The sequence below is a fragment of the Coffea arabica genome, chromosome 1c (assembly GCF_036785885.1).
Source record: "Coffea arabica cultivar ET-39 chromosome 1c, Coffea Arabica ET-39 HiFi, whole genome shotgun sequence".
NCBI classification, from domain to species: Eukaryota; Viridiplantae; Streptophyta; class Magnoliopsida; order Gentianales; family Rubiaceae; genus Coffea; species Coffea arabica.
Genome location: NC_092310.1, coordinates 44,060,694 through 44,085,005, shown reverse-complemented (window position 1 = coordinate 44,085,005; position 24,312 = coordinate 44,060,694). Strand labels below are relative to the sequence as shown.

Here is a 24,312-nt window from a genome sequence, read left to right as displayed (position 1 = left end):
TTTCAAAGGAAATTTTTGTTTATTTGATTTGTTAATACATTTTGTTCCAAACGAAAGGGAGACAAAAGTGTATATGTGGGGTTTTGTAGAAGTTTTCTCTTCTCATTTGTATTATAATTGAACGAAAAATTTTGTTTAAACTTTTTCACCAATAAAGTTTTTGGACAATTATTGTTTTGTGTATATTCATGGACATTTGATTTTGTGTCCTGCTCATTAGAGATTTCATGATGAATTTTAAGAAATAAGACCAAGTTGAGATTTTCTCAACCTCTTGCCTGGAAATTCACAAGATTAGTGATCCAAACTGTACAATAAGAGTGCCTGGAATTAAAAAGAAGCCGCTCAAACTGATAGGTCACTCAAAAGTCCGAATCAGATACCTTTTCTTCTTCATAAAAGCACCCCAAAATAAAATCAGTCACAGTGACTGATAAAATGCAAATTGGGGCTATCTTTACTTGAAAAATATCCACTGTGCCTAATTATATTCAATTCACATCTAAGTGAAAGCAAAATGTGCATTATCCTTGTTTATTTTGAAAATTTGGAATGATACTTCGAGCGTTCGTTTCTCTACCCATACAGATTTTTATCATTTGCTTTCCCATTTCAGCCTTTCAAAGAATAATTTCGTTTCAAATAAGAGCCTTAATGATCATTACCCTACATTGAAAAATTTTAAATATCAAAAGGAAATGAATTTTCAATGAGCAATTCGTTACTTTGGTTGTCATGAAGCGTAAGAATGATGCTTTGGCCATCGTTTCTACAACTTAAACACTGTTTTACCCTTACATCCTCATTTGAGCTAAAATCGGTGGTTCTTTTCAAAGCACCTATGATCGCACCCCACATTGGGGAAGGAGATTAGAGAATTTTTCAAAAGAAGGGGAAAAAGCAAAAATGCTAGAATTAAAAGAAAAGAGAGAATTACAAATTGGGGAAATTTGATTATATCTGGGCTTCAATTTTGAAAAAGAAAAAGAAGAAAAGAAGAAGGAAGAGTGTCCGGCGAATCACCTATGTTTCACAAATATGGATGAATGGGGGTCATCTTCAGTTAGTTAATTCAGATACATGTAAGAAAAATCGCATTAATGAAAATTTTCCTTTCAGAGTTAATGTAAGGAACGGAATAAAGTCAGACCCTCTTCTTTTCCAATCAAACATTCTATCCCTAGTTATCCCTTTTGAGCCTTCAGAATAAAATACTTCGTTTGGTAACCCCTGAGGATCGCAAACCCCACACCGGGGCAAGTTTGAGTTGAAAAAGGAAAAAAAGTCCCAAGAGGTGAAAAGTGATAAAGCAACAAAATCAAAAGAAAAAGAAAAGGAACCTCGGTTGAGCATAAACTGGGACAAATTTTGGAAAAGTTCAAAAGAATGGCAGAAGGCCGGGAAAAGAGAACACAATGAAAGAGAAAAGAGTCTCAATTGAGAATAAATTGGAAAAAGTGCTGATTTAACCCTACAATAGGGTTGGCGAAATAATGCAATCTCAGATCATTCAAACCGCTTTTGAAATTCGCTTTCAAGACTTAACCTTTCTAAGCACCCCACCTGACCCCATTACAAAAGCCGGAAGCCCTGACTTCTGTTCTTTGCAATATCTCTGTCAAGAAATTTTCTAAATTAATTGGTAAGTGATGCTCATATACTGATGCCAAGAAATTGTTTAAATATATCTGAATTGATTAGTTGTGAAGTTGACACTGCTCTTCATGTAAAAACCCGCGAGGACACCTTTGACAAAAGCAGAGAAGAAAAAAAAGAAAAAGGAAAAGCGAGCGAAATAAATGCAAAGGAATTGAAAAAGATTTGATGGTGAAGTCCCTATTAAGTGATGATGAAAATCACCAAATCTAAGATCTTTGAGTTCAAAATAGGGGCAATTTTGGAAAAAAGCGATCTTCGGTGCAACGTCCTTGAAAGTCTTATTCTTTAACTATCGTTCTCAAGCCACATTACAAGCTCATAAAATCCATCGTTGACTTATCCCTCATGACAACTCGAAGTGAGGATTATGCTTCTGAGGAATCCATCAATCATTTGTGATCTTAAGGCTATAACCTGTTTCTACGTGTTTAGCTATCGTTACTGCCCACACATTACAAGCTTAAACAGCTTGTAGTTGACTAAATTTTCTTAAGAAATAGGGGTGACAAACTATTTGCTTTCACTAAGATGTGATGTTGAATGGATTACATCCCTTTGGGCATAAGAATAAGACAGATCCTAACCTCCCATTTTCCTTAGTCATCTCAAAATCAGAAATAAGTCAGTTGATTGGTCCTGAAAGATGAGCCAGCAAGAAATGGTGACCCATTACCCAAAGCATATGAATCTTTTGTAATTTGGTTTTATTTCAAGAGATTCATCATGAAATTTTCTGTTAGGAAACATAGTTTCTTACTTTGTTTAAATAAATGGAGAGTCATTCAAATAAATTTTTGCAATTAGGTGGGCTCACACTGGGGCAAATTTTCATTTGAGAGATTTTACAAAATGGGCCCACACTGAGGCAAAATTTTTTGCAACCCATGTGAGGATTTCGTCCAAGAGTCAAGCAAGACGGTTGTAAATCAATCATACTGCTCTTTTCATGAATAGTAGATGCATCAAGAAATTTAAGAGCATGTTGTACTTGGATAAGCCCCCTGTGCAGGAATTCATGGCTTGAAATCGATGAAGAAGCGTAAGTCAGAATCTTGCGAATCAAGGCCTTAAGGAGGAGCAGTCATGCCGTAATGCAAATCAAATGATCGGCAACACAATAATTGGTGGAAGTTGGGGCAAATTATTTTGAGAAGATCCTCCCAAATGAAAGAAAAACTGAAAAAAAAAACAAAAATCAAGAAAATCAAGAAAATGAAAAAAAGAAGAAAAGAAAGAAAGAAGCACAAGACAAAACAAAAGGGGTGGAGGCGACCTTAGCGAAAACCCAAAAGGGCACTAAGTGCTTTCGCCAACACCGAACTCCGGAGCAGAGATATTTGAAAGAGTCAAGGATGACGTTTCATGCTAAAGGTTTTGCACAGTGTATGATCATAATCATGGGATTCGGGTCAAGTGACAATCTTTTGATTTACTAAAAGCGCATTTGAATCTGTTCATCCCTGGGAAAGCACAATGGAACAACGAATAGTTGACGATCTTGATTCCAGACAAAGAAATTTGTTTCAATGGAATGTCAGAAGTTGAAAGCCTCAAAGTGGCTTGATGTGAAAATAGCTTGCCGAACAAAAATGAAGATCGCGTTGAGCTTGGACTTGATGCCATCCGCCAACATCACAAAGATCCCGTTGGGTCTGGATTTTGTGCCACCAACATCACGTTGGGCGTGAATTTTGTGCCGCCAACATCCCGTTGGGCCTGGATTTTGTGCCGCCAACATTCCATTGGAATTGGATTTTGTGCAACCAAGGCGGGCTCGGGTTAATCCCACTGACCAATTCATCATATTGGGGCAAATTATTTTTGGAAAGTTCTCAAAAATAAAAAATCAGCAAAAAAACAAAAAAAACAAAAATCCAAAAATCCAAGAATAAAAAAAATCAAAAATCAAAAATCAAAAATCAAAAATCAAAAATCAAAAATCAAAAATCAAAAATCAAAAAATCAAAATCAAAAATCAAATTAAGTTCATCACGGCAGGCTCGGGTTTGATCCCACTGACCGATTGTCAAGGCATTTCATTTTGCTTAGCCACTAGCCGTGGGTCAGTCCCACTAGTGAGTATTTTATTTCACCCTGCCACTAGCCGTTGGGTCAGTCCCACTGGGTGCATTTTCTTTCATTGCCACTGAACATGGGTTAGTCCCACCAGTGAGCATTTCATCATCACTACCACTAAACATGGGTCAGTCCCACTAGTGTACATTCGATTTTCAATTTTCTCCCTCGAGTCAGTCCCGATTTTAAATTTCATGTTGAGGTCAGTCCCGATTTTAAATTTCTGTTGGGGTCAGTCCCCTCGGGTCAGTCCCGATTTTAAATTTCATGCTGACCCCACGGCTCAGTCCAGATTTTACATTTCTGTTGAGGTCAATCCCCTCGAGTCTGTCCCGATTTTAAATTTCTGTGGGGTCAGTCCCGATTTTAAATTTCATGTTGGGGTCAGTCCCCTCGGGTCAGTCCCGATTTTAAATTTCATGTTGGGGTCAGTTCCGATTTTAAATTTCATGTTGGGGTCAGTCCCCTCGGGTCAGTCCCGATTTTAAATTTCATGTTGGGGTCAGTCCCGATTTTAAATTTCATGTTGGGGTCAGTCCCCTCGGGTCAGTTTCGATTTTAAATTTCTGTTGGGGTCAGTCCCCTCGGGTCAGTCCCGATTTTAAATTTCATGTTTGGGTCAGTCCCGATTTTAAATTTCATATTGGGGTCAGTTCCCTCGGGTCAGTCCTGTTTTAAATTTCTTGTTCGGGTCAGTCCCGTTTAAATTTTCCGTCTGGGTCAGCTCCATTTTCAAGTTTTCATTAAAGAGGTCAATCCTCGTTTCAATAACGACAGTCACTAGAGTAGCTGCAGCCGAATAACACAGGTAAGTATTTGGTGTCTATGTTTTTGCCTCAAGTTTTTCCAAAACTCAGACAAAGAGGAGCAAACTGTAGACACCAAATTTTTAGTGTAATTTCATTTACTATTTATTTTTATTTTTATTTGTCATGTTAGTTTTTATTTACTTTTAGTTTTTAGTTTTTCATTTTTAGCCATTTTAGCGTAGAATTAATCGAAAAAAAAGAGGAAAAATCATTAATCAAGCAGAGGAAAAATCTTAGCTTTTTGTTTTATCTTTTGTTACTAGTTTTGTACATTTTTATTTAAGCTTTGTTATTTTGTATTAGTGCTGATTAGTTAAGTGAGTGAAAAAAAAAGGGAAAAATCCATGTTTTGGTTTCGGCTGCAGTAGAAAGGTTTTGCAGCTGCATTTCTCGGCTATTTAGGTTTTGGCTCCGTTCGATGGTCATAGTACAGACCACCTGGCTTAATCCAGAAATCTCAATGGTTGAGCATCAAGAACCATCAGATGGTTCCCCAAAATGCAGCTGACTTCATCCAAACCATCGTTGAGAGGGTTTAGTTTTCTAGGGCCATATAAAAGGAAAGAGGAACGGCTAGAAAAGGGTGATCTGGGAGGTGGGTGGCTGGAAAAAAGGGAGAGCAGAGAAAGCGAGAGAGGGCAAGTGAAAGAAACTGAAAGAGAGAGGGAGAGCTACGGAGAAAAAAAATCTGAAGGCTGAGGACTGCTGGGTAGAGAGAAATTTAAAAATCAGGAAGAAACCAGAGAGGAGAGTAGAGGGCGGCGGAAAGAAAAACTGAGGGGAGTGTTAAGCAGGGTGACGGCTGGGAGTGAGAGAGAAAGCTGTCATCATCTTCATCGGGCTGTCAATCTGCATCGAGAGCAAAGAAGAGGTTTTGACGGCTGGTTGAGTGAGGGAAGGCTGATGAAGGTGGCGGCTAGAAGGAGAAAGCAGAGGAAAAGGGTCTCGACTGAAGGAAAAACTAAGAAACTAAGAGTAGGCAGAAAGGGCAAGGAACTGAGAGGGAAGTAAGGAAAAGGAAGAAAAACTGAAAAGATAACAGGAAGGAAAGGAGGGAGGAAGAACTGCGAGCAAGAAGCAGAGAAAGGAAACCAGAAAAGGAAGAAGATCTGATACTGTTCTTCGAGGCTCATGAGGAACAAGAGTTGGAATCACCCGCAATCCACCATCACCGGTGAATTCCTACTGAAAGAAAGCATTGTGAGTTCTCCCTTCCCTTTAAATTTCAGTTTCTTTTCAAAGTTCAGATTTTTCAAGCGTATACGCATAATCAGTTGGTTCTTGTTCTATACGAGCATGCTTGTTCGATTGTTGTTTAGTTGATAATATCGAAGTAATTTTTTTGTTGCTTGAAAAGTTTTAATCAGAAAAATGTGTAAAGAACCTGGGTTTCCTGGCTTTCTTATGAGAGGGAGTGTCGGTGTCTAATGTTCACTGTCTTGTTACACACAACGTTTGGTTCCCCCCTGTTTTCATAGCATGGTTGCAACAACACCATAAAAATTCTGTTTTTGATGACTGGCCGTGCTTGATGGAAACTCATTTTCGTAGCTTGTCTTATGTTTGTTTTGATTGTTGGGATTCTTGTTGGATGGGTGTTAGTCATCCATGTTTCCGTCTTTCTGGCTCTCCTAGCTAGTCTTTGTTTGCATTAAAGTTCATTATTGGGTTGAAGATTGTTTCATCATGTCGGTTTTCAGTGCTCCAAATGTATGAAGAATTCGCTGTTTGTTTTTCACGGTTGTTCACTTGCTGTCTTATGTTCGTTCGATAGTGTTGTTTTGTGCCTCCACTTTCTTTTTGTTGTAAACAAATGTTTTTGGGAGTTCATAAGACAAAAGCTTGGTCAAAAGTTGGCAGGAGAGTTTCCTGGCTTGTGGCTGAAATAGAGGTAGACATTGTTTTGCAAATGATTGAATCCTTTGCTGCTCCAAGTTCAGTTTCTTTCGCTGATTTTTATGTCCAACTCCCTTGTTTGATTTCTGTGGGGTAGACAATTGCATTTGGGTGATGTTAGCAACATGGGTGGAAGTCATAGCATAGGGGCTTGGATAGGCTTTACTTTGCATAGGCAAGTTTCGGTTGCATAAGAAAATTGCAGCAAACCTTCTGTTTTCAGATTTGCATGCTTTTCCTTTTTTTTACAAATCACCAATCTCGCCCAGATTATGTTAGCTAAATGGTTTGAGATTTCTGTTGAGTTTCTTTTTCTGATTAATGAAACCGTGAGCTTTGATTGAGTGTGTATGTGCATTCATTCGCTGGATAAGTGCAGAATGTTCCTTAAATGTTGCAGATGCTTGGTTAAGAAATTTGTTAAACCATTTTACTTGGAAGTTCTCTCGGGTTTCCATATTTTTCTTCTAAGTTTTGTTCGTTGGATGTGGAAGTTATTTGGTTTGCTGTTTAGATCAGAGTGTGGATGTTTAGATGAATGATTGTCTGGGACATGAGCTTGGAAACAAAAATGCAGCAGGCTTCACTTTCGGTTGCTGAAATTTTCGATTGTTTGAACTACTTAATTTGCTTGTTATTTGAAATGTTTTGAGAGGTGTTTGACATGGTGTTGAGTGGAGTTGATTTGAAGTTTACATGAATTTGGTTTTGCCGAAAGTTTCCATGCAAGGATAGAAAGTCGCGGCTGAAAATTGCAGAAGCAATTAAAGCTTCTTCGTAGCTTGCATGAACTTGCATGAAAAGAGCTTCCAATAATTGTCTTTTACCCCTTGATTTCTATTAATGCTATTATGGCCCAAGTAATTGGAAAAATTAATCAAATTGACTCCTCAAAATACTTTAGTTTTTACAATTAAGTCATTATTTGTTAATTTCTTAAACATGGATTATTCACATTCCTTTAAGTGTCTTTGGTTGATCCAATTTCATGCTTATTCCCATTTTGTTCGATTATTTTTAATTAAAGTGATGCCTTGATTCTTTTATTATTTTGGAGGGTAAATAAGTAATTTCACTCCATTAGGGCTCCAACTTCAGGGAGGTACATTATATCCCTTATTTCTCATTTTATTTGACCTACGTGTTTTATGTGACTTTATGTGTTTAATTGCATGCCTTTTGAATGTTTTTTTTATTTTTATTTTATTCGCTTTATTTTGTTTCAATCTTTGTCTATTTTATTTTCATTTAATTTGTAATTATTTGCAAAAGGCAATTTAATGCCAAGGTTGTAATAGCTAGGTTATTAATTATTTTTCCTTTCCCCCTCTTAGATTGTAGTAGACTTTCCCCCAAATGTAATAGTTAGGGTTTTATTTGTTTTATTTGCCTTATGTGTGTTTTACATGTCTATGTGGTTGTGTGTGCCTATGTGTTTATCGTTTTTCTAGGCCTTTGCATCTAGATATGCATGCTTATGTGTTATGTGAATTACGTGCTCACATGCTTACTTGCTTTAACTATGCCTACTTACTTGTATATATATGGTGAATGCAAATGCACGTTACCGTGGCTAGTCCAATGCTAGTCATGGCCTTCCCCTTGAGCCCTCACAAGTCCAATGCTTGTGAGAGAGCGCTAGATATGGGCTAGTCCAATGCTAGACCCTTAGAGACCTTCCTCGCTAGATCATGTTTGTATGATTATCATTTCATCTCATGCATATTTTCATTTTTTAGGGTCTTTTATCATTTTTTGCATGACATCCCTCCTTATACGTATATCCTTTCCCCATATTTTCCCGTATGTATATTACTTACCCATTTGTATGAAACATGACATTAGAATTGCATTCCATTTAAGCATTAGAACTAGGTTAGTACATTTGCTTGATTACACTAGGAAAAACCCCTTGGATATGGGATATGGACGAGTTTGGCTTCTCTAGCCTTAGCACTCTCGTATTCCCTCTATTAAAGGGAACATTGAAAGTCACGAGTATAAGTTCCCCGCACTCATTATGATGCATTCCTTTAGGTCATACACATTTGTATATTATTATTTTCTTTACTTTTTCTTTTTTTCGAGTCTCATGACTTGCATTATTCGTGACTTCTTCGAAAGTCTTTATTAGGCATCACAATTAATGTGATTGGTACCAAGTAAGTTTCGAGGATACATTTCGACCCCCCGATACCCTCCTAGGTCTAGGGTTTGCATTCATATAGTACATCCAAATGTGATAAATCTTTAGGTTAAAAATGAGAAAATTTTTTGACTAAATCGCGTAACTAGCCTTGGTTAGGTTGAAAGGGTGCCTTGGATTCTTATCCTTGCCTTCCCTTTCATCAAATGTGACTCCCGAATCTTTTTCTCTGATTTTCGTTAGACTTGGAGTCGTTTAAAAAGGGTTTTTCTATTTTTTTTTCTTTAAAAATTCATTTTTAGGTGATTTGGTACACCTTAACTCTATACCAAGTGGCGACTCCGATTTTTCATTCAAAAAACCCTTTTTAAACTACGTTTTGGGTCAAATCGTCGCATTTTCAAGTCCCATTTAGACCCATATTTTTCATTCTCTTTGTAAATCAAAGATTCATTTTCCAATCAAAAATTGAATCAAAAGCTATTTTCTAAACTCGTCTTTTATTTTTTCTATTTAAAAATGGGGCGCGACATTCATTTTTTGGTGACTTGGTACACCTTAACTCTATACTAAGTGGCGACTCCATTTTCATTCAAAAAACCCTTTTTAAACTATATTTTGGGTCAAATCATCGCATTTTCAAGTCCCATTTAGACCCATATTTTTTATTTTCTTTTTAAATCAAAATTTCATTTTTTAATTAAAAAAATTTTTTTTTTGAATCAAAAGCCATTTTTCTAAACCCGTCTTTTATTTATTTTTATTTTTTTTAAAAATGTGGCGCGACAGCTGGCGACTCCACTGGGGACTTAGAGAGTCCAAGCAAATTTGATTTAGTCAACCTTTTTCTTCTTTTAATCTTTCCATATATCATATTTGGATGTTTAGGGTTACATTTTTTTTTCCTTTTAGAATTTTTGCATTTCACGCGTATCAACTCACTCTCTCGCCCATTTGTGTACGATTAATGTGATGGATGGATGGTTTATTGATGTGAATCTCGCACTTTGCATTGCATTTGGGTGGGGGGATATTACCCTAGAGTCTCGCATTGGTTCTCGATCCCTCCCCTTCAAAAAAGAGTACTAGCATACGTGCATACGCTTTATTATTTATCCCTCCTTTATTTTTCTTTTAGTGGCTTGTCACGCCACTCCACCCTATTAGGATTAGGAGACCCACTTGGACGTGTGATCGCGACACGACGTGTGCGTAGCATGATCCGAGAGGTCACTCAATCTTCCGTTTTAAGTTTTGGGTTAATAGCCTTTAGATTTTAGTCGAAAGTTGAGGATTTTTAATAGATTCACCCAGACATGTAGCCGTGACACGACGTGTGCGTAACAATGTTTGGGGAATCGCTCGAGCCACCGACAAAGAATCTTGGGATTGATGACCCTTGGTTTCCAAGTCTGAAGGTTCGAGGATCTAAAACTTATCGAATCTAGATGCATTAGTGAGCCAATACCTCATGCATCCATGGTAGTTTACCTAGGGTACAGTCTGCCTTACCCTATTAGGGACACTATTCACGAGGGGAAGGATCCAATCCCTCTATTCCTTTTATTGCTTTATATCTTTGTATTATAGTGATACAAATGTGTTATGTGTATTTATCTGATTGAACTAACTTTTCTTGATTTTTTGTCTCCATTGCATTCATAAACCCTAGAAAAATAAGAGTCCTGGCATGGTACTCTCTAGGAGCCTACCCTATTTGATGTGACACGTTTAAATTCAATGCTTCGCATTTTCAGCATAAATACATGTCATTTTAGGCTCACCCCGACATACAAAAGGGGCCCCTTTAGGTCACGTTTTCATTTGTTTACTACACGTTTACGCGCTTTGGTAAAATGGCATCATGCATAAACCCTAGAAAGGGAATGCCATTTAGGGAATCCCGTTGTTAGGATTAAACCCACCTTGATTTTCCCGTGGGTACGTAACCCTTAAAGGGATTGCACGTTTAAATTCTTACCAACCGGAAAAGTGGGACCTGTAGGTAAGGTACATGACAACAGTTTTTTGTTTCTAGATGAAAAATTCCCGCCGAGTTCAACAGATGTTAGTAGTACCATTTGAGGTACAAAGATGGCCCACGTTGCTTTCACCTAGCGAGATTAATCAAGTAGCCGCTCGATTAGGACACATCAGGAATTTCAAGGACATTAAGTCCGATGGCTATTTGGTAGAAGCCTTGGTGCATCTATGGGACCCTACTTGTTCCGTTTTTAGGTTGGAAAAAAGGAAAATGACCATAACAATTGAGGAGGTCGCTGGATTTCTCAATTTGTCGATTCAGGGAACTGTCGTGATATTCCCATTAGTATCTAACAAGGCCGAGTTTTGTCGTTTCACCGGGTTAAGGGAATCAGTAATACAAGGGTCGGACCAAAATATAGAGGCAAAGTTCTTATTTGATCGATTCGCATTAAGGGATGGTTTTGAGAGGCATCGAGAGGATTTCTCGTTTACTTCCAAAGAAATGTGGGATCGAAAGAGAGTTTGGGTGTATAGATTGGTTATGGCGGGAACCTATCTCTTCCCTAGGAAAGACAAAAAGATAGCCTTTAAACTCACTAAAATCTTGTATGACCTGTTTCTAGGAATCAAAGATAAGCCGTGTTCTATTATTCCGACTATTTTGGCCGATATTTTCGTAGCCTGCACTACCTGTCAAAAAGGAAAAAAGTTCTTTTGTGGTTCAAATTTGATCTTACATGTATGGGGGATGGAGCACTTCATAAGACGATCGTCTATTCCCGCGAGTCTACCAATGTCTGTGTACAACTGGATAATCACACATCACAAGAGGGTTAGTAGAAATAGTCTGCCGTGTAATGCATTTGAGTTTGTGGATTTCTTGAAGAATGTGACCAATCAAAATATTAGATGGGTATTGGATTGGACCAATTGTATTAAACTTGTTCTTCGCACCCAGGCATCCGAATTTGTTCTATTACTGGGTACCCAAGGAATCACCGCATACACCCCAAAAAAGTTTCTCAGACAGTTAGGACGTACCCAAGGAGTGCCGCCTGCACTTGATATGAGTGAGCTCACCATCATTTTTAATGAAGGAACGTGCCCAAACCAATTCCCTATGAAAGATCGGATCATTGAAGCATGGGTGACACTATCTGATGACGAGTGTTTTAGATACGTCCCGGAACTCCAGCAAAAGGGGTTGACGACTCCCCAATACGAAGATTGGGTAAGAAGATCCACTGTACGAGGGCAACAAAATGAACCAGTTGAGGAGATCAAAAGGTTGAAAGCCATCATTGAGTCAAAGGACAGGAAAATTCTACAATTAAGTAAGTCTATCGAAACACACAAGGGAATAGCAGAGCAAAACAAGCAATTGTACGAGGATGAGCGAGAGAAGCGTCAAGAGCGGAAAAGGAAATGCGGGGAATTGTATGATCAAGCTGAACGTGTTAGAATTCCATATGCTAGAGAAACTAGGGATTCTGTATTAGATAGGCTCAGAAATTTTGGTGACCTTGTGTGGAACCGCCTTCGTGACATGATGTAAATATATTGGCAAGTTTATCAATGAAATAGATATTTTCTTTGCACTCGTACAAAATCGTTGTCAAAAACAGGTTTGTATAACGAGTCCCATTTCGAAGGTGTTGCATCATGCTAGGCTTACCCTTGGCACAAAAAGGGTTCCCCCATAGGACATGCATCCGAATTTTTTGGATATTTACTAACTCTTGTCTTTTTCTTTTTCTTTATTTTATTTTGTTGGAAAGGCTAGGCGAGAGCTAAATCTAAAGGCAATTCCTTTCAAAATTTTCAGGTAATTACAAACATAGCTACCCGTAGAAGCCCTATCATTACGCGGTCTCGCAGTCGAGCCTTGAGAAATCACGAAAATATGAGTACTCATCCAGAATCATCGGAGAGGTCTGCATCAATTCCATCTTCAGACGCTGCAAATCTGGGTGTCCAATTAAGTGAAATGCTGACCCGATTTAATGAGTTGAGTGCAGAAATGGCATCCCAAAGGCGTATGCTCGATCAATTGGTTTCGAACAATACTAGTGGCATCCAAAATGAACATACACCTATTGATGATAACTAACAAGATTTGGAGAACCCGCCACCTCATATGTCACACAATCAAACAATGTTCGTACCACCTTTCACAAGTCCACCCGGAGGCACCTTCACTTATCCCATCCCCATTCTACCACATACCTACCCAAACAACGTTTTTGTCAACCCAATTAGCCACCAAATTCCTCAAAGTTACCCACAAATCAATCTTAACATCCCATCTGAACCTCAAGAACCTCATCACCCAATCCCAAAGCCGTTCATATTGGACGCCGCTTTTCAAGCAAAGGCGAAAGTTGGTGAAGCCTCTACTCCAATTGATAAAAATCTATTGAAGAGACTGGACCGATTCGATGAATTCATGAAAAAGAGTCAAGGATTGAACAAGTACGGAGGATTGAATTACGATGAACTTTGTCTTTTTCCTGACATGCAGTTGCCTATGGGTTTCAAAACTCCTAAGTTCACCAAGTATGATGGCACTGGAAATCCGAAAACGCATCTCCGCATGTTCGCAAACAAATTAGGGAAGCCATTAGATGATGAAAACCTGCCTGTGCGTCTGTTCCCTGAAAGCTTAGAAGGTGATGCGCTGGATTGGTATTCTAATCTGAAGCCCGAAGAAATGAGAACTTGGTTGGACCTGTCTACAGCATTCGTAAGGCAATATGAATACAACTGTGAGTTGGCACCAACGAGAACCACGCTTGAGGGTACCAAGAGAAAGCCATCGGAAGACCACAAGACATATGCCAAACGTTGGAGGAAGTTGGCTGCCAAAGTGGAACCTCCCATGACCGAGGAAGAAATCGTCCGTACATTCATTAAAGCTCATGACCCGTCATATTTCGAAGAGATCTTTCGTATGACTGGATGTTCATTTGCGGCCATTGTCAATAAATTAGAAGAATTTGATGAATTTATGAAGGCGGGGAAAATTGTTAATGTGTCAACGTTGAAAATGCAATTAGAAGCTCTACAAGGCCAGAATAACGGTGGAAAAAAGTCTCAGTTTAAGAAAAAGGAAGGGGAAACTGCTTTTGTTTGGGATCAGGGCCCCTCAACCAGACCTAGATTTTCAAATCGCCCCACTTACTTATCACCCTATACACACTACCCAAAGTCCCATCCTGTTTACCATACTACCATTAACCATCCTCGACCTCGATCCAATTACACAAATGTACCCGCACCACCCTTGAAAATTTCTCAACCAAATTTTCAAAATTGACCCCAACCTCCATATAATCCAAAACCCACTCCACCAAACAATAAAACCTATAACTATCCTCAAACCAGTGAAATTTCAAACCGAAATCAATACCGAACCTTCACCAATTTGGACCGACCCCTCGACCAATTATACCAACAACTTAAGGTTGCTGGTAAAATTGGCGTTGTACCTCCTAACACCTACTCTAGGGGTGTCCCTGTTGGTTATGATCCCCAAGTCATCTGTGCTTATCACTCTGGTAGCCCCGGCCACTCTACTATTAATTGTTAGGCGTTAAAGCATAAGATTCAAGACATGATTGATGCCGGGGATATAGTTTTGAGGAGAAGGGGTGAATCAGGACCAAATATCAACAATAACCCTTTTCCTGAGCATAAAGGAACTGTAGGGGCTATTACCACTGAGGAGCAATTCGAGGAACCTGGCCAATATATTGTAGATGAGAATGAAGTAATTGGAATAGTTGAGAAATCTTTTGTACTCGAAGAAGGGATGTTGAAAAACAATGGAGAACCTTTCATTTTGGACCTGCCAGAACCTGTGGTGCTTGAATTTCCTGAGCAATCACCTGTGCATAACTTGCAAGAAGTACCATGGGATTATAGTGAACCTACTTTATTAATTGGAGATGTTGAGGCACCAAAGGAGGAAGGGGTTACAGTCGCAAGATTTGAAAAGATTGTGAAGGAGAATCTGATGCCATCCAAGCCGTCTGTGACTGAGAAAGAGGCATTAGCATTTCTTAAGTTACTGAAAAGGAGCGAGTTTAATGTCGTGGGACAGTTGGACAAAATGCTTGCGCAAGTGTCTATTCTCGATTTGCTTTTAACATCTGAAGTACACAGAGATACTTTGCTTAAGGTCCTGAAGGAAGCACAAGTACCGAAAAATATCTCAGTCGACAAGTTTGCTCACGTCGTGGAAAATGTGCTGGTTGCCAAGTATATAACTTTTTCTGATGAAGATTTGACCTCTGAAGGAATCGGACATAACAAGGCGCTGTATATCTCAGTACGCTGCAATGGAAAGTTACTGCCTAGAGTCTTGATAGACAACGGATCTGCCTTGAACATCTGTCCGAGGAATACTCTCATAAAATTGGGACTTTCGGATGCTAGATTGCGGCCATCTGCAACTATAATAAGAGGATTTGACGGAGCCAAAAGGGAGCCGATGGGCGAAGTCGATTTGGTGTTGGAAATAAGGCCTGCCCAATTTCAAGTGAATTGCTAAGTCATGGACTTTTCAAGTATGTATAACGTTCTACTTGGAAGACCTTGGATCCACACTTCTAGTGCCATCCCATCTTCCCTTCATCAAAGGGTGAAGTTCATTGTCAATGATCAACTTATCACTGTGTTCGCCGAGGATGATTGCACCATGATTGTCAATTCTGGTTCGAATGGAGAAAGCAGCAGAAAAGTTCTTAGTTCTGATCATCGTGTGATCGATATCGTGTCAGTCAGATGGATTTGCAAAGAAGGAATAAATGCACCTGAAGCCAATGTTATGATGGCCAAGGAAATGATAAGAGGAGGGTACAAGCTAGGCAAAGGTTTAGGGCAAAACATGCAAGGCATCCTGGAACCTATAGAGATTTTTGGGAAGAAAGATACGTTTGGACTGGGATTCCAACCCACTGCCAGGGACAAAAGGGAGATGCAAGCTCGCAAGAAGGCAGAGAAGGAAGGAAAGCAGATCGCTATGAGTATCCCACCGTTGCGTTACACCTTTCCTCGGTCATCTGGAGTAATCCTGTCAGAATTGGATGAAGAGAGTCCGATTGAAGATATTGGAATGGGCCTATCTCAGTTGTTCGTCGGAGCCACCTGTGAGGACGAGCCACTAGAAGAAATGGAGTTCCCGACTATCCCTGAAGGAGCCATACAAAATTGGACTGCAGACTACCTTCCCTCTCGAAGGGAATTTCGGTAAATTTAGGGGATTGTCTTGGCCGAAGATCAATGACAAAAGTTACTTTGTTTTAGTTATTTGCTTCATCTCAGTATCATGTTAATACGCATTTTGATTAAATGAAATCCGTTCCCACTGCACAATTCCATTGGGAATGTGTTTGTTTTAAATGATATTTCAGTTTGCAAAGTTTTCATTTTTATTCCAATGTTTGTTGACTTCTTTAAATTTAATGAAATAGAAGATTTTTTGTCCATATTTATTATTTTTAACTTGTTTATTGTGCATGTTTGTTTTATTTTCAGATGGCCAAAAATAAAATCGTTTGACCCTTCAGATATCACTATTTTGGAATTCAATGATCATCTACTCGATATCTCTCATGAATTTGATATTCTGGAATCTGAAATTCAAAACGAGAGTGATAGCGAGGAAGAATCTGAGTCTTTTTCAAAGATTCTTGAACAATATGAAGAGAAACCCAAACCGAACTTAGAAGAGACAGAAATCATTAACATTGGCACTAAGACGGAGGTTAAGGAAATCAAAATCAGTGTGCACTCGAATAAGGGACAAAGAAAAGAGATGATTGAATTCTTAACCATGTTTCAAGATGTGTTTGCATGGTCGTATGATGATATGCCTGGAATTTCAACAGACATAATGGTTCACAGATTGCCAACCGATCCGAATTTTTTGCCAGTAAAGCAGAAACCGCGCAAATTTAAGCCTGATATGAGTCTCAAAATCAAGGAACAGATCGAGAAGCAGCTCAATGCCAGAATTATTATGGTGTCTCATTATCCTATTTGGCTTTCAAATCCCGTACCTGTTCCGAAGAAAAGTGGAGAAGTACGAGTATGCGTTGATTACAGGAATCTCAATAAAGCCAGTCCGAAGGATGATTTTCCATTGCCAAACATTCATATTCTTTTTGACAACACTGCGGGGCACGAAATTGAATCTTTCGCTGACTGTTTCGCGGGGTATCACTAGATCTTAATGGCAGACGAAGATAGAGAGAAAACTACTTTCATTACTCCGTGGGGAACCTTTTGCAATCGGGTAATGCCGTTCGGATTGAAGAATATTGGAGCTACCTATCAACGGGTTATGACCACTTTGTTCCATGACATGATTCACAAGGAGATGGAGGTTTACGTAGATGATATAATCATTAAATCCAAGAATGTTGAGGATCATCTGGTTGATTTAAAGAAATTATTCGAAAGATTGAGGAAATACGACTTGAAACTGAATCCTGTAAAGTGTGCTTTTGGAACCCCCGCCAGAAAATTGTTAGGGTTTATCGTCAGTAAAAAGGGAATTGAGATCGATCCGACAAAAATCAAGATGATACGAGAGATGCCTATACCAAAGAGTCAGAAGGACGTGAAAAGTTTTTTGGGAAAGATCAATTTTATCGGCAGATTTATAGCTCAGTTAACAGATACATGTGAGCCTTTGTTCAAGTTATTGAAAAAGAATGCACCAATGCACTGGAACGAAGAATGTCAGCAAGCTTTCGATAAGATCAAGAATTACCTGTTGAACCCTCCGATTTTAGTACCACCCAAGCCCGGTCGACCTCTGATCATGTACCTATCTGTGCTGGATGAAGCTATGGCGTGTGTATTGGGACAACATGATGACACGGGAAAGAAGGAGTAAGCTATTTATTACCTCAGCAAGAAGTTCACTATGTACGAGGCCAACTATTCTTTTCTTGAGAGGAGTTGCTGTGCTTTGGCTTGGACTGCTCAGAAATTGAGGCATTATTTGCTCAGTCACACTACCCACCTTATTTCCCGCTCAGACCCTTTGAAATATTTGTTAGGAAAACCTATGCCGACGGGACGTATGGAAAAATGGCAGATGATTTTTTCAGAATTCGATATTATTTTCACCATGCAGAAAGCAATCAAGGGTCAAGTTGTAGCAGATCATTTGGCCGAAAATCCAATGGAAGATGATTACCAGCCGCTGCATACCTATTTTCCTGACGAGGAGATCTTATTTATTGGCACATCGGAAGATATGAACGAGCAATGTCTTAGGTGGAGATTATTCTTTGATGGTGTTTCAAATTCTTTTGGGGCCGGAATTAGAGCTGTTTTAGTGTCACCTGAAGGAAACCACTATCCGGCTGCGGCCAAGTTACGTTTTGATTGTACTAACAATATGGCTGAATATGAGGCGTGTATTTTTGGACTAAAAATGGCATTAGAATGGAGATAAAAGATTTGATCACGTTCAGTGATTCTGATTTATTGGTGCATCAAACGCTCAAACAGTGGGTGATTCGAGACTCAAAAATTATGCCGTATCATTGCAGTGTGCTCAGTTTGGCCAGTAAGTTCTGGAATTTGGAGTTCAGGCATATCCCTCGCACTCAAAATATATTCGCGGATGCTTTAGCTACTTTATCTTCAATGATTCGACATCCAGACGAGTTGGTAATTGAGCCCATTCAAATTCAATTTCATGATAAACCTGCACACTGTCTGGCTGTGGGGGAGACATCTGATGATCGTCCATGGTATAGTGATATCAAGGAATTCATAAAAACAGGGTCTTATCCTCCGAACGTCAATTCACCTGCCAGGAGTTTCTTGCGCAGAATGTCGTCGAATTTTTTTTTAAATGGAGAGGTGTTATACAAGAAAATATCAGATTTGGGCCTCCTTAGGTGTATCGATAGAGAAGAAGCTGATTACATGATGGAAGAGGTACACAGCGGCGTATGCGGGCCTCACATGAACGGACATTTATTGGCCAAGAATATCATGAGAACGGGATATTTTTGACTCACTATGGAGCATGACTGTGTAGATTTTGTCAGAAGATGTATGAAATGTCAACTGCATGCCGATGTTATACATGCTCCTCCGACCGAGTTACATAGTATGACTGCTCCTTGGCCATGCTTAATGTGGGGAATGGATGTGATTGGGACTATTGATCCCCCTGCCTCGAACGGACACCAGTTCATCTTCGTTGCAATCGAATACTTCACTAAATGGGTTGAAGCAGCATCCTACAAAAACGTAACCAAGAAAGCTGTAGCCGATTTTCTGAGAGACCACATTATCTGTCGTTTTGGGGTACCGGAGACGTTGATCACTGATAATGCCAGAAACCTCAATAATGACATGATAGATGGATTATGTGAACAATTCAAAATCAAACACCGGAATTCGGCTATCTACAGACCTCAGATGAACGGAACGGTAGAGGCCGCGAACAAAAATCTGAATAAAATCATTCGCAAAATGACAGAAAGACACCGGGATTGGCATGAGAAGTTGCCGTACGCGTTAATGGCTTATCGGACTGCAATCAGAACTTCTATTGGGGCAACGCCTTATTCTCTTATGTATGGGATGGAGGCAATATTACCGGCAGAGATTGAGATCCCTTCCTTACGCATTTTAATGGAAGCACGACTGGAGAAAGCTGATTGGATCAAGCAAAGACACGAATAGTTGTCGTTAATTGATGAAAGACGCTTAAACGCTGTATGCCAGGGACAATGCTATCAAAGGAGAATGGCTCGTGCTTATAATAAGAAAGTCCGACCTCGATTGTTCAAAGAAGGAGACACAGTTTTGAAGCGAATTCTTCCCGTTCAAGATGAAGCCAAAGGAAAATTTGCTCCAAATTGGCAAGGACCTTTCATTGTCAAGAAAATATTACCCGAAGGAGCACTCATTCTCACAGAAATGGATGGACAGGTTTTTCCTCAACCAATTAATTCAGATATGTGTAAGAAATTTTTTATCTGATTATATGACTTTTCTTTTTGAAGTGCCATCTAAGGTGGATTAAAAGCGGGCTTTCTTCTTTTCCCCTTGAACATTCTACCCCTCGTTTTCGCCTTTGAACTTCCAGAATAATTTAATCGTTTGTTTGATAGCCTCCCTAAAGATCGCTAACCCCACACAGGGACAAATTTTATCTCTTACTTGCTACAAAAAAAAAGGGGGGGAAGAAAACAAGAAAAAAAAAAAGAGAAGAAGAGAAAAGAAAAGAGTCAAAAGTCAAACTGGGGCAATTTTTAGTTTTAATATCCTCATACTGAAGCAAATGTTGATAGAATGCGATCTTAGGGTTTTTGAAACCTTTCAAAATTTTTGCCTTCGAGCTTTAACATCTCTTAACCCCACACTTGACCCCATTACAAAAGCCATGAAATCCTGACTTCCACCTTAATAGTATTTCTAATGAAAGTCATTTAATTAAATGGCAAATGATGTCAATACACCTTCGCCAATTTTGCAAGGGAAGGATTGTCGCACTGATGCCGTCATTTCGTAAAACACATTTCTGAATTGATAAAGGCTGTAGGCAAGATTTGTTCATTAGGTGAAAACCCGAAAGGGCGCCTTTTTTTTCAAAAAAAAAAGAAGAAAAAAAAGGGATAAAAGGAAAAAAAAAGAAAAAAAAGGAATAAAAAGAAAGAGAAAGAAAAAAAAGGAAAAAAAAAGAATAAAATAAAATGGGTGGGGGTAACCTTGGTGAAAACCCGCAAGGGCGCTTAGGTAGGGTTCTTGAATTATCGATTGAATCAAAAATGAAAAGCGGAGGTTCGACTGCTGAGAAGCTGATGACTAGGTTCATTTGGGTTTCTCCCCGTGTTGAGGTTCTTCCGACAATATCGGTTTCCAGAAACGAGATATCCGAAGGGGTCAAATGTGACGTTTTTCTCATCATGGAAGGGCTATTCAAATTTGCATTCTGAGTCTTCGAATTGTTCTATAAATTTCATAAGTATTTTTTTTTAATTTTTTATCATTGGAGAATTATTTGACTCCATTTGGTGTCTGTGCATGAAATAATTTGGTCAAAAACCTTTTATTTGCTATCATTTAACTTGGCCAAGAGACAATCCCTATAATTTATCGAAATTGGTATATAAACATATTTTTTTATGGTCTGAGTACATTTGACTGAATACAAATGCCGGCGGATCAAGAAAAGGGCTACACAAAATGTTCTAATCGAACGGTTGTGCGATATTGAAAGAATCAGTTTTCTCAAGGCTCGAGGGACTGCATGGTGGAGGCATCATATTTCATCATAATTATTTCTTTTTTGTAGGATTGAACTACGCACGTTTTCTTGAAAGAGCGAAAATCAGCAATCATCCAATCAAGTCTGGTCTACACTGGGGCAATTTTTGTTACAAGGGTGGTATCTAATCATTTAAGTAAGTCTAATTTTGATTTAGAACAATGATAAAAATCATGACTCACCTTTTGAGTCCAATACATTTTTTATGAGACCGTTTTTATCTTGTTGGGCTTGGGTTGTATCCCACCAACCTTGGCAGGATTGGGTTTGATCCCACTGACCGTGTTTTTTTATCTTGTTGGGATTGGGTTGTATCCCACCGACCTCGGCAGGCTTGGGTTTGATCTCACTGACCGTGTTTTTATCTTGTTGGACTTGGGTTGTATCCCACCGACCTCGGCAGGCTTGGGTTTGATCCCACTAACCGTGTTTTTATATTGTTGGGATTGGGTTGTATCCCACCCAATCCCACCGACCTCGGCAGGCTTGGGTTTGATCCCACTGACCGTTTTTATCTTGTTGGGCTTGGGTTGTATCCCACCAACCTCGGCCGGCTTGGGTTTGATTCCACTGACCGTGTTTTTATCTTGTTGGGCTTGGGTTGTATCCCACTGACCGTGTTTTTATCTTGTTGGGCTTGGGTTGTATCCCACCGATCTCGGCAGACTTGGATTTTATCCCACTGACCGTTTTTATCTTATTAGGCTCGGGTTGTATCCCACCGACCTCGGCAGGTTTGGATTTTATCCCACTGACCGTTTTTATCTTGTTGGACTTGGGTTGTATCCCACCAACCTCGGCAGACTTGAGTTTGATCCCACTGACCGTGTTTTTATCTCGTTGGGGTTGGGTTGTATCCCACTAACCCTTTTGGTTTTAGGTTTAGATTTGTCAATCCCTTAGATTTGTCTAGTTGATTCTACTTCAGTGGAGATAGACGGACAGCTAAATTATTTGGTGTTTACGTCTTTGTCTCGAGTTTTTTCGAAACCCAGACAAAGAGGGGCAAGTTATAGACACCAAAATTTTGGTTGTTATTTATTTATTTATTTTATTCTAGTGGATTTTTGTTTAAATTTTTATTTATTTTATTTTATTTCCATTTTATTAAGAAAATTATTATTATTATTATTATTATTAATTATTATTATTAATTATTATTGTTATCATTGTTATTATTAATTAATTCTTTGAAAAGGAAAAAAAAAGAAGAAGAACCAAAATCGGTTTTTGAAAAAAAAAAAAGAAAAGAAAAGAGGGTGTTGCCACGCGCGCGTGCGTCATACGCGCGCTTCATCTTCATGGCTTCGTACCAGGTACGAAGCCATGAACGGGGATGGCAGCAGAAATTTGGCAGAGGCCATTTTTGGCCTCCAAATCCACTCGTTTTTGTTTTTTTCTTCTCCCCAACCATTTGCCAGCTCACCCCTTTGATTTCTATCAAGATTTCTCCAAAACAAAGGCCATCGGATGGCTCAGAAAATTGGAAGAAAAATGCAGCTCCAATCTCCTCCTTTAATTCTAGGTTGAGAGGGGATTTTATAGCTATAAAAGAATGAAAGGCAACCAAGAAAAGGAGGGTGGCGGCGGAACAAGGAACAGAGAGAGAAAAACAGAAAGAAAGAAGAAAAAGAGAGGGAGAAAGAGAGAAAAATTTTCGCAAAAAGAGCTGATTTTCAGCCATCTTTTGACTTGAATATCTCCTCCATTTTAGCTCGGTTTAAGAAAATTTTGATTTCTGCTAAATCTACGACGTGAGGGGGGCGACTTTTGTTCAGAGACTTGGTGGAAAAGACGACTGTAAGTCATTCGAATCCTGATCCAAAGTTGCAGCTTCAACACACGCGGCTCAACCCGCAACCTGGTATAGAGCTCCGTCAGATCTGCTTCCATTGGAGTTTTTCCCGCTCAAATCTGGTTCTAAGGCTTCCTCGGGTAACCATAACGCTCTTTCTTGCTTAGTTTAACACATTTTATAAAGAACAAGACCCTTTGGACATGGGTTTGGAACTTTGTTGCTGCTGGGTTTGTTTCATGTCTCTACCATGCTTGACTTCAGATTATTTTCATGATTCTGGCCTATTCCTGTTTATGTTTAGTATTGGGTTGTGAAATAAAACACATAAGTTATAAGAGCTAGCTTGCTTGGGAAACCCGTTTCGTGTGTTTGGTGGAAATGAAACCCAGAAATGGTGAAAAGAAAGTTGCAGAAGGAAAAATGTTGAAGAAGAAAGTTTCTTCGTACAGGCTGCATGTTCTTTTTCTCAAATTGCATTTGACCCCTAAATTTTAATTAATTTCACTATGGCCCAAATACTTTCACAATTGAATCAATTTTGCCCCTTCAAAATTTTAATCTTCTTCTGATTGTGATATGTGACTTGTTGTGTAGATTAATCTTGAGATTTAATGCATGATTAAGGTCCAGCATTTTTTTTAGATTTATTACCTTCTTGGATTAGTAAAATAGATTAAAGGCTTGGATTAATATATTCTTAGGGCTTTTGGGGCATATTAATGTTAAGAATCTGGTTGGGTTTGGTTAATTTACTTGGATTTTTTAGCATGGGTTTAGGAGATAGCCTACCCTTTTGATTGCATTTGTTTGGGGTAAGATTATGGTCTGGCCTGTACATTTTCCTTGGATTTTTGAGTCGGGCTTAGGGAGTTTCAGCCCAAAGAAAGAAAAATGGTCCAATGACATGATGATCTCAAGAAATCAGAAAACAAATTTGCAAATGAGTCCCTATACTTTTAAGTATTTTCATTATGACCCTAAAAATCTTTAATTTCTTTCAATCAGGTCCCTAATTTAATTACAAATAGGTCCCTAAATTTTATTTTTATTCAATTTTGCCCTAATATTTATGATAATTACTAATTGGCCAATAAAACTTTCTTATTTTTGCAATTAGATCCCTGATAGAATTGTTGTCTTAAATAGAAGTAGCTTTTCCTTCTTAATTATGAATTACGCTCCATTTGAACGCTTCAATTGATTGATTTCATGCTTATTTCCATTTTTATGAATTATGTGTTAAGTTAATTGGTGTCTTGATGTGAGACCCCGAAAATTTTCTTATTTTCCGGATATTTATTTTGGGACTTTTAAGTCTATTTTTGGGGTTTTATTTTATGTGTAGGTTTTCTGGGGAATTTTATGAGAAAATATGAATTTTGCATCATTTTCTGGGTTTAGGTTATATTCTGTGCTAGTAAGGGTGTATAGTGGTTGCGGGACCCACTAAGACGATCGGTACAGTTAAATGTAGCTTTTGGAAATTTTATATACGGAAGTTTATTATCTTGTGTTATGAGTTAATTAGAGGTTAGTTAGTATAATTAAGTGTTGTAAGACAAAAGAAAGAGATAAGCTTGAAAGACAAATGTTGCAATTTCATTGGACCTTGGATTTTGACTTTTCCTACACCTTT

General features: G+C 38.8%; 1 protein-coding gene across 1 annotated transcript; it reads left to right on the top strand.

Moving 5' to 3' along the window:
* Window positions 1-17,665: 17,665 nt before the first annotated feature.
* LOC140005411 (uncharacterized) lies at window positions 17,666-18,612 on the top strand. The gene is made up of 2 exons (XM_072046392.1): window positions 17,666-18,001; window positions 18,100-18,612. Exons 1-2 carry the CDS (start codon window positions 17,666-17,668, stop codon window positions 18,610-18,612), a joined length of 849 nt encoding a protein of 282 aa, XP_071902493.1.
* The last annotated feature ends 5,700 nt before the right edge of the window (window positions 18,613-24,312 follow it).

Excerpts from the sequence above, each read along its gene's own strand:
- LOC140005411 (XM_072046392.1), top strand. The coding sequence starts at position 17,666 with ATGGAAAAATGGCAGATGATTTTTTCAGAATTCGATATTATTTTCACC. Across the intron at positions 18,002-18,099 it reads ACAATATGGCTGAATATGAG|TGGGTGATTCGAGACTCAAA; the intron begins GCGTGTATTTTT and ends ACGCTCAAACAG.